Consider the following 12120-nt stretch of genomic DNA (forward strand, 5'->3'; position numbering starts at 1 on the left):
AAAGGTGGGGATTGAATTGACTTCCAATTTTAATTTTAGATTAATGTGATCTAGTATTTTTATTTTTATTTTTACATGTCATTGTGCATGCTTGTTTAAAGAAAATTTCAACCAACGGGTCTAACCCAGTGAAAAAGAGCATTGGCTTGTATAATATAAGTCGTTTGAACCCCCATGATATTTTAGTTGTGTGCATGCGTGTGAGAAACCCCCTCACCTGTAATTTAGACTATCACTTTTACTAAAAAAATAAAATAATTACATTTATATACGAGTTCATTTTGTGGCTAGTGGCTTTTTTGAATGAATTATGAATGTAATCATATAATTTCTCAACAAAAAAAAGAAGAAGAAGATACGAGTCCATTTAATCAATGGTGCTGATTATTCTCTAATCTTGTAATTTTTTTAAAAAAATTATTAACTTTATAAGTTTAAGATATTTCTAAAAAATATATTAACATGAAATTATTTGATGTTATTTTAAAAGTTAACTCCATTTTTTAATTGCATATAGAACCACCTACTCAATTCCATGTTTTTATTATTATTGAAATTGCAAAATGAATCAATCACTCAACTAGAGCCAAAATGAACTCTCAGAAATTTTATTGTTACTAAAATTCACACCATTTTTCTATTCACCAATTAAATTCTACCAACTCCCTCCCCATATATGCGATCTAGCAAAACATACAAAAGTCCTTATTCTTTAGCAGCTAGAATACGAGACGTCTTGTCAATCAAAACTCCCATCGGCCGTCTATATGACACTTACCAACTTCATAATCTGTTTGTCTTAAATCGCTTTTAAAATAATTAATCCACGAGCCAAACATGCCCATATAATTTATTTTGGAATTACTCATTCTTTTGATACACTCTTCTAAGATTATAAACCAGAATCTTTGACTAGTAAACTAACGTAAGTACACCATAAGTTCCAATACCCCATCGCTATTTTCCCCACCAACCACATTCTAAAACCTCTTTAATTTTATCCCCCAATTTTTTTTTAATGGTAATAATCTCATTTATATAATTTGTAATTGGCAAAATATTATTTCCCATATGCGCTTAAATCATTTCCATCAAAAGTATATTTTAATTTTGGTATGGCTTTTGAAACATATTTAAATAATGTTTGCTAAGGCAGATAATGAGAACAACAAAAGCGATAGCTCAGCTCAGAGTGATGAACAACTTTTCTTGAAAGCTATGGCAGGTAGGGTATTGACTACACTACATTAAATCTTTTATAAACAATAAATGTTATTAATTGGCTACATAGCTTAGCCAAAAGGAAAAGAAATATGACTCTGCCTTATTTTTCAACCAAGGTACCTTGGCATTTATAAATCGCATTGTTGGTGTTCTCACAGTTTTGAACAACAACCAAAAGCTGTGTCGGTCATCATGTTTGGCAACATAACACATATAATTTGTGGAGGAGTGTTACCGATAGTCGCGGATGGACGTGTGATGAATTTTTTTAGTTACGTACTGATGTATGTGGGTTTTATAATTAAGTTTACAATGATTAATGAGTAAAAATACTTCACACATCCACGCACGATTGACAGTAACATTATTCTAACTCTCCTGAGATTTAAAAGTATAAAATATATACTCCAAGCAAATGTAAGGGAAAAAGAAAGGAAAAAGGTTGGTGTGGTTTCATAATCTGTGGGTTCTTCTCCTCCTCGCACATCAAAGTTATGACCGTCCCTCTCAATCTCGAGTGCCACGTCGTAATTGGCCCCTTTTTAAACCTTTCTTGTGCAAATCATTAGTAAAGTTTGCATAAGCATTGCGTGTGATACAGGGCAAGAACAATCCTTCTTTTTTTCTTTTTGGGCACCATTTTTAAAATTAAATCCTCAAATAATATTTATAATTATTTTATATACAAAATAAAATTTGAAATTACCTATTTATAGAGATTAAGATTCAACTCAGCAGCATGCAGGCAAGGGAATGTAAAAAAACCTTTGTTGAAAAGCCGGACGACATGGTAGACTTGTGAATGTCGTTTGCTCGCGTTGGAGCTTGGAACTCACACCACGTATTACACGTGACCAGTTCAAGTGTGGACGCTTGGAGAGAAGTGGGCCCACTTAAACCACATTGGCTTGCTCCTGTCGGTCATAAGGACCAGTCAGGAGGAGGTAGAATTGAAACAGGCCCGACCCAATCCCTCTGCCTGCCAATCAGAACAAAACGACAACAAGCTATTTGAATGGGCTGCTTTTATGCCATTTGAGTTCATGGGTCAGCCCCATGTCAAAATTCTGGTCTCTTGAAGATTATGCCAACTTAGTTTGGGCCTTACGCTATGTGCCAAAGTTTTAATAAAAGAATTAGGGTTTGTTTGCTTCATGATCTAAAATTACGTTTCAAAAATCTAGGATAAGATCCAAAAATATGGATTGTACTCTATTTATATAAAACCTTAAGAATTATGAAAGTGTTGGTGGTAGTTATGAGTTCAAGTTTGAGTTTCATATTTAAAATTTTCAATTGAACTGCATAATTTGGAGTTTTATGTCTCAATTTCATTATTCATAGTCTAGTTCCACGTTGATGTCCCGCACTAACCCTCACATAATAAGGCCCTCTATCCAACCAACCATTATAATGGGCATATTTCACCATTCGCTTGTTAGATATGTTTGGAAGTTTGAATTGTGTTTTGAGACAAATGTGTATAGAAGATGAACTTGATGAGATGACAAAAATGACAAGATTCGGACCGGAATGAGCCGCTAGATGGTAGATATTCAACCGAAACCCTGCCACCTAAATATGTTGTTAGAGAGAGGCCTTTTAAGAGAGGGAGAAAAGAGAGAGGCTAAGGTAAATGGTTTTAATTGAGTTAGCAGAAAAATAACAAGAAATTGGGATACAAAACACACATGCATACACATCAACTTTTTAGTTTGACAAACACGAACACCATCTTAAACAGATAAAGTATTCCTTTTTGGAATTGTGCGATACATTAAATTTCAGTACCAAGAAAAACAAAAGTAAAAGATATTGGAGAAGTCATGCTCCTAAATAAAAACCCATCACCGTTGATTTCACTGTTGTACACTTGTAGCCCAACAAACAACGTTGGATCAAAGCAAGACAGTATCATTGTAATCTACGCCGAAATTCACTCGACCGCATCCATAAAGTCGAAAATATATAAAAGCATATAATATCAAAATTAACGTCCCTTTCAATAGTTATCACATCTTAATATATCACTCCCACTTTTCTTTCATTATTATTCTTTATAGGAATTTGGCTTCCATATTTATTTCACGCTTTATTAAAGTCCAAATTTTCCCCAAATAAATATTCCTCCAAAACACAAACACAAAAAATTGAAAAAACTATATAATAAATTATTCATAATAAGCGAGGACGATGAATTATTTAGATATCCACGACAAAATCAGCTAAAAAGCTACGTCCTGCTGCGTCATTTTCTTCCCCTCTATTTTTCAGCAACGAAAGGAAAAAAAAAAAAAGAAGAGATCAGAGACAGAGACAGAGAGAGAGAGTGGAAATTCCATCGCTGTGAGGACCGTACGCGTAAGGCTGGGAATGGATGAAGAAGAAGGCAGAGACTGCATTTATTTTTCAATGAAGATTGGTCCGAATCCGTGAGATTCACGCAAATCCGGTTTCCCAGATCGACTTCCTCTGCATTGATTTGTTTTCTCTTTTTTCGACTCATTTCTCTGTCAATTTTTTGGAATATTTATAAATGAACGTCGGCGGGGAGGGGCTCTTGGCTCCGGCGAGGTCGGCGGCGGATTTATCGCCGCTGGAGTGGAAGTTTTCGCAGGTCTTCGGAGAAAGGACCGCCGGAGAAGAAGTTCAGGAAGGTACTCTTCTCGATTGTTTCAATTCGTTTAATATTATTTAGGGATTCAGTATTGATTTCATTCTCATTATCATTAATACTTTTTATTTAATGTTGCGATTTTTCCTTTTATTGGATGATTAGCTTCAGAAATTGGGCATTGAATATCGAGAATCGTAACACGCCAATGGAATTTAATGGATAAAGTGGGATTTTATAGTTTGAGGACAGAGTTTAGGTTTATGATGGCAGAAACACTTGAGCTGTAGTTGGTAGACATGTGGCGTGTATATTTGATAACTGATGCCCGATGCTGTTGTCATGAGATTGATATTATGAAGGGTTTATCGTTTGGAATCTTAGATAGTGAAGTTGATGGCTGTGGGTTATCTGGCTATTAATTAACGAAACAAAAACATTGGATGGCTGTCTGTTTTGTATGTATGTATGTCTGTCTGTCTGTTTTATTTATGTTGTTTTTATTTTTGAGCCCCTACATTTAGATGATAAGTTTAGGATGCATTTTGAACATGCTCTTACGATTGCGACATACACATTTATATATCTTAAGCTCAGAGGGCCTAGATTTAGAGTGAAGTTAACTGGAAATCAATTATGACGAATGTATCTCTTTGAATGAATGTCATCACCCGAGTACTTATTTTTAATTTTTTTTTATAAAGATACTTCGTAAGTGTTTGAGGGCATTGAAGTTTTCTTTGGTACACTTCACGTGCACGACTACTTAGCTTGTTTACATGCTGACTGATTTTTTGCAGTTGATATAATATCCGCTATTGAATTCGATAGAACTGGGGACCACCTTGCCACTGGAGATCGTGGAGGTCGGGTGGTATTGTTTGAAAGAACTGATACGAAAGATGTAAGTTAGTTGATACATTTTTTTTGGGAGGCGGGTGGGAGTGTATTTTCCTTATAACCATTCTGCCTTTGTATTTTTGCTCGTTACACTGTTGTGATTTAGTTCTTACTGTACGGTGTAAACTTAAAATATGTAGCATGGTGGACATCGGAGAGATCTAGAGAGGATGGATTATTCAATCAGTAGGCATCCCGAGTTTCGCTATAAAACTGAGTTCCAGAGTCATGAACCTGAGGTATTACTTTCTTTGTGCTTCCCTGTGACTAGTATAAATTGACTTTTCCTCCTTGCTGGAATCTGGATTTGACTAACTTGCATCTTTCTTGGTCTTTCCTAAACCCAGTTTGACTATCTTAAGAGCTTGGAAATTGAGGAAAAAATCAACAAGATCAGATGGTGTCAGACAGCTAATGGTGCGCTGTTTCTTCTCTCCACTAATGACAAAACCATCAAATTCTGGAAGGTAGCACTAGCCACTTTTGAACTTTTATGTGGTTAGATTATTAACTTATAGATGATTTCCCCTCAAAATCTTATCTCCCTGTACTTATTTTTATTCAACCGCATTGCCTTTTTAATTTATATCTTGTTCCAAACAAAGATGGCGATTACTCCAACCATTTCACTTTACACATCATTCTCGTAGTGAACACAAACATAGACATACACGCAGATTGTAGTGAATGACTTTTTATAGCTGCTATAGTACAATGACTTCAGATTTAATTACTTTTAAGTTTCACATTATGGAAGGAAATGTTCTAATCCTAACCTAATTCTGAGCAGATCCAAGAAAAGAAGGTAAAGAAAGTATGTGAGATGAATGTAGATGCTTCTAAATCTGTGGAAAATGGGGCAGTTGGTTCTCTGTCAGCAAGCTCCAAACCGTCTCTTGCAAATGGAGTATGTAAAGAGAGACCCATCAGTTCTCCAAGCAATGACAATTCGATTCCATCTGGGGGTTTGCCATCTCTGCACTTGCCCGTGGTAGTTGTATTCCATCTGATTTGTTTATTTTCTGACAGCATATGGTTTTGGTATTTAAAATAGTTCCAGAGTCTATTATATTTGACTTTCTTGTTATATTATACTGTGAGAATTGGCACCTGCAGTTATTGACATCTTGGTGAATGATATCGTATTTTCAGCTCTAACACTTGAACAATTGTGGAATCCAGGTGACCAGTCATGAGACGAGCCTTATGGCCAGATGTCGAAGAGTCTACGCCCATGCCCATGACTATCATATTAATTCCATTTCAAATAACAGGTGCATTTTGTCTATGAACTAATTTTGAGTCTTAATTGTATGTAATATACATTTTGGTATTGTTGCTTGGCTGTTACCTGGCATGGTTTCCATTTTCTATACACTAATGTATCTTACTTTTTGGTTTTGTAGCGATGGAGAAACTTTTATATCAGCTGATGACTTGCGAATTAATCTTTGGAACTTAGAGATTAGCAATCAAAGTTTTAATATTGTTGACGTGAAGCCTACAAACATGGAGGATCTAACTGGTAGAACCCACGGCACTATGATGTCCATTACTTACTTTTCTAATTGTTAACTATTGTTTGAAATACACGACAATAAATGGGGCCTTGTCCCAACTATTCAGGGTTGGCTACAAGACTCCTGGTCTTCCATTCTTTGCTATCCTGTACGATTTTTCGTTAAGCAATGTGCAATAATATTTTTCTTAGTTACCTTCGACGTTTAAAGATTTAGATGTGTAAATATAGTTATTAGTTTTGATGTTCCTTCTTTACTTGCTGTTTGTATTTCTCTCCGTGTGGATTTTTGTACTCGTTTCCTTTCTTATGTTTTTTTTTTCCTTTGTCCCCCTTTCATTATGTTTGGATGGCTGTGTAGTAAACTAGATATGCCTTATTTATATGCTTTGTTAGTCCAACGGCTCCACATGTGTAATTATGTTTCTTTACATACTTGACTTTTTATGTGCAGAGGTGATAACTTCAGCAGAATTTCATCCTACTCATTGTAACATGCTGGCGTACAGTAGCTCAAGGGGCTCAATTCGTCTTATTGATTTGCGGCAGTCAGCTTTATGTGACACTCACAGCAAATTGTGAGTTGTTCAGTCATTCTTTCTTCCTTCCGCCCTTTTTTGTTTTTACTCTGTTAAATGTTTTTACCCATAAAATATGATTTGGTATTGGAAATGTAAAGTTCCTTTGACACTTCCTACTTCCTAACTTATTTTTTCTCTTCACCAAAACAAATTTTAAATATGATTTATGATATTGGTGCAGGTTTGAAGAACGAGAAGTGCCTGGTTCAAGATCTTTTTTCACTGAGATAATAGCCTCAATTTCAGATATTAAGTTTGCTAAGAATGGAAGACAAGTACTTAGTCGTGATTACATGACTCTTAAGGTTCATATTTTCATTCTCTTATTTTTTTAAAAGGTTCATTTTTCATACTTTGAACCTTCAGATATTCTAATCCTACAAACAAAGTTACAGAACTACCGATGCTTGAAAACCTTGTTTTAACATACAACTATGGGTGCCACATCTTAACATCTCACTTATATTATTATTTTGTTTTTTGTTTTTCAGCTGTGGGACATAAACATGGATTCTGGCCCAGTTGCAACTTTCCAGGTTCATGAATATCTAAGACCTAAGGTGATGTATTCTTTCAGCAAGCCGGTTTAATCACAGATGATCTAAATGAAGATGATACAATTAAATACAATAAAATGCAACTTATTTTAGTTCTTTACCTTGCTCAGCTGTGCGATTTGTATGAAAATGATTCTATCTTCGATAAATTTGAGTGCTGTTTAAGTGGAGATGGGCATCGAGTGGCAACAGGTTCTTACAGGTTAGCTTTATTCTCATACACATCCTTCGTTGCTATAACTTAAACTCTGACCTATGTTGTGTGCGGCTCAACATATGAAGAAACACATTTCTGTGATTCCAGCAATCAGTTTCGAGTGTTTGGTTGTTCTGAAGGGAGCACAGAAGCGACGACATTGGAGGCCAGCAAAAACCCCATGAGGTATCTTTTATAAGTACATATAATTCTCATTAGGCGTGCGATGCTGAAAACCATTTCCTATAGCATAGCATCTTTTAGTAAGAGAGAAACTCTTTTTCGTTATTTTCTCTTAAACTGATTTCCTTAATTTGTTCTCATGGGCTTCCAGGAGACAAGTGCAAACGCCATCAAGGCCTTCTAGATCTTTGGGCAACCTTCCTCGTGTTCTCAGGCGAGGCATGTGTTTCATTGTCAAACTCTGAAACTTTTGAGCAGTCAAGTTTAATTTACCATAATTGATTTCAACTCAAAGTCTCAGACAAACTTGCTTTTGTAGTAAGAGAAAATTAAATTTCAGAGAATGAATTAGGTTTGATAATTCTCTGATTTATTCCCTATTTAATTTGATTTAATGAGGTTTGGTTGCACTTGATGGTGAGTAGTCAAGTGAGTCTAAACTCAGAAAGTTATTTCCATCATTGTGTTAGTTTGTATCTCCACTGTCTATTTGACTAACCTGTCTATATTCTTTTTCTTCCATTATAATATAAAAGGTGCGGATAACTCTGGAGCTGATGCGAACGGAAATTCTTTTGATTTCACGACGAAGTTGCTACATCTTGCATGGCATCCTACTGAGAATTCACTCGCCTGTGCTGCTTCAAATAGCCTTTACATGTATTATGCGTAAAGATGGTATCAGAAGTTGTATGTTTTGGCAGGCAAAGCTTCTCTCGTTACTATTGACTAAAGGCTGCTCTGCCTTCTTCCCCGGCTAGTGATGTGAAGCTGCACCCTTAATCAGAAACTCTGCAATCCATTACCTAACTGCGCAACATCAGGAAACATTTTTTAGCTGATGTCAAAGTTTTCAAGGAGAAATTAGTCTCTCTCCCTCCCGTTGATGCGGAAAATTGATGTTTATGCTATACCATAAGGAGAATGCCATTGTCCTAATTGTGTCTTGTTAATTGAAGAGATGTGATATTAGCTCATCTGCCTACGGAAAGAATACCCGGTCGATATTTGCTGCCACAGTAGACACCAATCGGGCCCTACCCTGAAGCTGGGAGAAGCTCTAGTGGTGCATCTACTCTGATTGATACCTCGGGGCCTTCAACCTTTGTATTATTTGAATTAAAGTTAAAAGGGTTGGTGAAATTTTATCACTGTTTTTATTCTAACCATTCTTTCCCCTCTTTCAGAATCTGCTGATTTTCTTTGATCTTTAGCAAAAAAGTATTGGTTCCTTTGGATTGAAGGCCCCATGCAAGACATATTCTTTCAACAGTTTCACTGGGAACCAAGATTTGTGGGTCTTAATTCGTCTGGTTTTCTGGTGTTTTATTCTTTAGGTAATGTTTTTTATGTAGGCAACTGATCATCTTCTATATAAATCAGAGGGTCATAAAAGTGGAAGCCTGAGACTTGTTTTGTTGATCATCTGCTCTGCCCTTCTGCTTAGACTCTGCTGACATTAGTGTTGCCCTTGGGGCTAGAAACTGTAAAAACTCAACTTCTCTTATTTATAACCCACTGTTTTATGAAATATATGGTAAACCAATACCGATGAAACCCTTGTGAAGTGATTTATAGTTTTACTGCGTGTATCGTGCACATTGTGCATCATTTTTCCCAAAATAAAATTACCACGGTGAATTAATTATTTCGCTTTATTGGTATTAACTTTACTACCACGGTGAAGTAAGATAAACTTGCTTGAGTGGGCTCAAGGCCTGCACGTCAGGCATGGGCCGTGGCGGTGGACTTTGATTTGATGGTCTCAATTTTGCCACATTGGTTACTTTAAATAAAGAGCAGTAAATATCAATTCTCAATTAATTGCCTATTTTGACAGAGTTTACTATTACTTTAAATAAAGAGCAGTAAATAAATAGTATGTGTCTGATTTGTGAGGCTTTTATTTTTTTTCATTTTTTATACAAGTTATATTGAGAGAGTGGAGATTCGAACACATTATTTAGTGTTTATGAGGTCTTAATCAATTGCATTATAACTTATAAGCGAAATTAGAGGAGGAGGAATCAAACTTATGACCTCAATGTAAGGGTAAATGCTATTAATCATTTGAATTTTATTTCATAAAATATTAATATGGATTAAGTGGTTGATAAGAATAAAAATAATTTTTACCACAAAAACAAATAAATAATAAAAAGAAGAGCCTCTAAATCCAATAATTTAGGAAAAACAAATTGTAAAAACGTCCAAAATAGGTAAATCCCATATGTTCTAAATTCTATTCCTAGAAATTGTCATTTGATTCAGATGCAAAACTAACACGGAGAAAAGAGCTTCAGGCCATTTCAGCTTCCTCAAACTTCTCCTCCTTCTCTCTGTGTCTCTCAGCTCGAAGCTAAGGTCATGGCTCTGCTGACCCGAGCCTCACGCATCCCTCTCCAGCTCTCGGCCCAGCGGGCCCTCTCTCTCCACACGACCGTCCCCTCGCTGTCGTCTTCCTCCCCCTCCGGCTCAACTCCGACCACATATGCCCGCCCTCCTCCCCCCTCGGCCTCGCTGCCTCCGGCTGGCCTCTCCAAGGCCGCCGAGTTCGTGATCTCGAAGGTCGACGATCTCATGAACTGGGCCCGCCGTGGGTCCATCTGGCCCATGACCTTCGGCCTCGCCTGCTGCGCCGTCGAGATGATGCACACCGGAGCCGCCCGATATGATTTGGACCGATTCGGCATCATTTTCCGGCCCAGCCCTCGCCAGTCTGATTGCATGATCGTCGCCGGCACTCTCACCAACAAGATGGCCCCCGCTCTCCGCAAGTAAGTGACTACCCCTTCCGCATCTCTTATTTTGCTGAATTGCTGTTTAGGGTTTTTGAATTTTTAGCTAAAAGTTGTTTCTTTTAATGTTAATTAGATTTGTATTTACCTGCTAGAGTCACAAATTGGAAAAATTGGAGCTGCGTTTCAGCAGTGTAACGAAACATGGCTTATTGCCCATTGCTTTATGAATCTTTGATTGAATGGGATTAACATGTCTGCCATTTACCCATGTTTGTTATTTTGGAGTTTCTTTGAGAAACCAACTTTTGTTTTGTTGCATTTTCATGCATTCTGCTAATAAAAATGCACATTTCTAGTTATGCTGATAGTTTAATGTTTACTCTTGATAACAAAAACTGGTTTGTGTTGCGTTGTGTTGTGTTTCTTTTGATGGATGGTCAGTATTCGGATAGTATTATTACATTTGTTTTTAAGAATTTTGATTTCATTTGGTTGTATAATTTCCTGGATTTTGGGAATTAGAAGGTATTGACCTTTTCACTCTTTGTGTTATGCTAAAGTATGCACAAGTAAACAAGGGGGATAAGTGATTTTGATATCTATGCTGAAACTTTGTTGCAGGGTTTATGACCAAATGCCTGAGCCTAGATGGGTCATCTCTATGGGAAGCTGTGCAAATGGGGGTGGTTACTACCATTACTCGTATTCCGTTGTTAGGGGTTGTGACAGGATTGTCCCTGTTGATATCTACGTTCCTGGCTGTCCTCCCACTGCCGAGGCCCTACTTTACGGCCTTCTCCAGCTCCAGAAGAAGATCAACAGGCGCAAGGATTTCCTCCTTTGGTGGACCAAGTGAGGGCATGGATTCACCTTGTCTTTTGGGGCAGCTTTGGCTATATCTAATCAAATAATAAGTCTATCCGGGGTGGTTTGCCCTGGCTAAGCACCATGTAAAGGGATAATTTTTTTAAATTTAGATCCCAGGGTGTCCTTTGTTGTGCTTTCCGCATATTTGTGTTGTTTTTTGGGAGCTATAATAGCAACCACAGATTCTGTAAAACTGTTTTTCTGTTGTTAAACTGGGTGCTTGAACTATCTGCCATTGTTTATCGACATGTTTGATTGATTGCTAGAAGCTGCTAGTTTTCTCTTAATCTGGGATCAAATAATGTGCCTGTATTTGTTTAAACTCGCGAATTTTGTGGTTCTAATTTTGAGTAGCCCTGTATTGTTGTTGTTCCAGACTCTCAGAGATTATCTTTTAACCCTTCTCCTAATGTTCCTTAGTAGATCTCGGCTTTCAATCTGTAAACTTTTGCTGCTTAAAAGCTGTGGTTCAAGTATATATTCTAATCAAGCTCAAGCTGTGGTCGGTTGCATTATACTATTGTTCACCCTATAACAGTCAAGAGCTGTGATAAAGAACTGATGAATATCGGGAATTAATGACACTTTCCTTTTGACGGATGAACTAAATATGAAAGAGTGATGATCCTATTGACGGCTTTTATTTCTTAGATCCACCTGCATTGCTGATCCTCATTGCCCGAGCCAGACTCGACATCTTCATCTCCACATGCTACCCTCATTGCCCGAGCCAGACTC

The 12120-nt window shown here is 37.0% G+C and overlaps 2 protein-coding genes across 4 annotated transcripts; both read left to right on the forward strand.

Annotated features, from left to right (window-relative positions):
- Positions 3352-9343, forward strand: LOC18788776 (serine/threonine protein phosphatase 2A 55 kDa regulatory subunit B beta isoform). 3 transcript variants are annotated; one of them, XM_020555905.1, is made up of 14 exons: positions 3352-3881; positions 4639-4742; positions 4879-4977; positions 5086-5205; positions 5529-5732; positions 5921-6012; positions 6145-6263; positions 6712-6835; positions 7020-7143; positions 7330-7398; positions 7506-7597; positions 7700-7777; positions 7926-7993; positions 8311-9343. In XM_020555905.1, exons 1-14 carry the CDS (start codon positions 3761-3763, stop codon positions 8445-8447), a joined length of 1551 nt encoding a protein of 516 aa, XP_020411494.1. In that variant the 5' UTR covers positions 3352-3760; the 3' UTR covers positions 8448-9343. The 3 variants fall into 3 exon arrangements, with proteins under 3 accessions (XP_020411494.1, XP_020411496.1, XP_020411495.1); XM_020555907.1 differs by having other exon boundaries at positions 3353-3881; positions 5529-5726; XM_020555906.1 differs by having other exon boundaries at positions 3355-3881; positions 5529-5729.
- LOC109946853 (NADH dehydrogenase [ubiquinone] iron-sulfur protein 7, mitochondrial) lies at positions 10020-11751 on the forward strand. The gene is made up of 2 exons (XM_020555909.1): positions 10020-10551; positions 11137-11751. Exons 1-2 carry the CDS (start codon positions 10142-10144, stop codon positions 11369-11371), a joined length of 645 nt encoding a protein of 214 aa, XP_020411498.1. The 5' UTR covers positions 10020-10141; the 3' UTR covers positions 11372-11751.

The sequence above is a fragment of the Prunus persica genome, chromosome G1 (genome assembly GCF_000346465.2).
Source record: "Prunus persica cultivar Lovell chromosome G1, Prunus_persica_NCBIv2, whole genome shotgun sequence".
In the NCBI taxonomy this organism is placed as follows: domain Eukaryota; kingdom Viridiplantae; phylum Streptophyta; class Magnoliopsida; order Rosales; family Rosaceae; genus Prunus; species Prunus persica.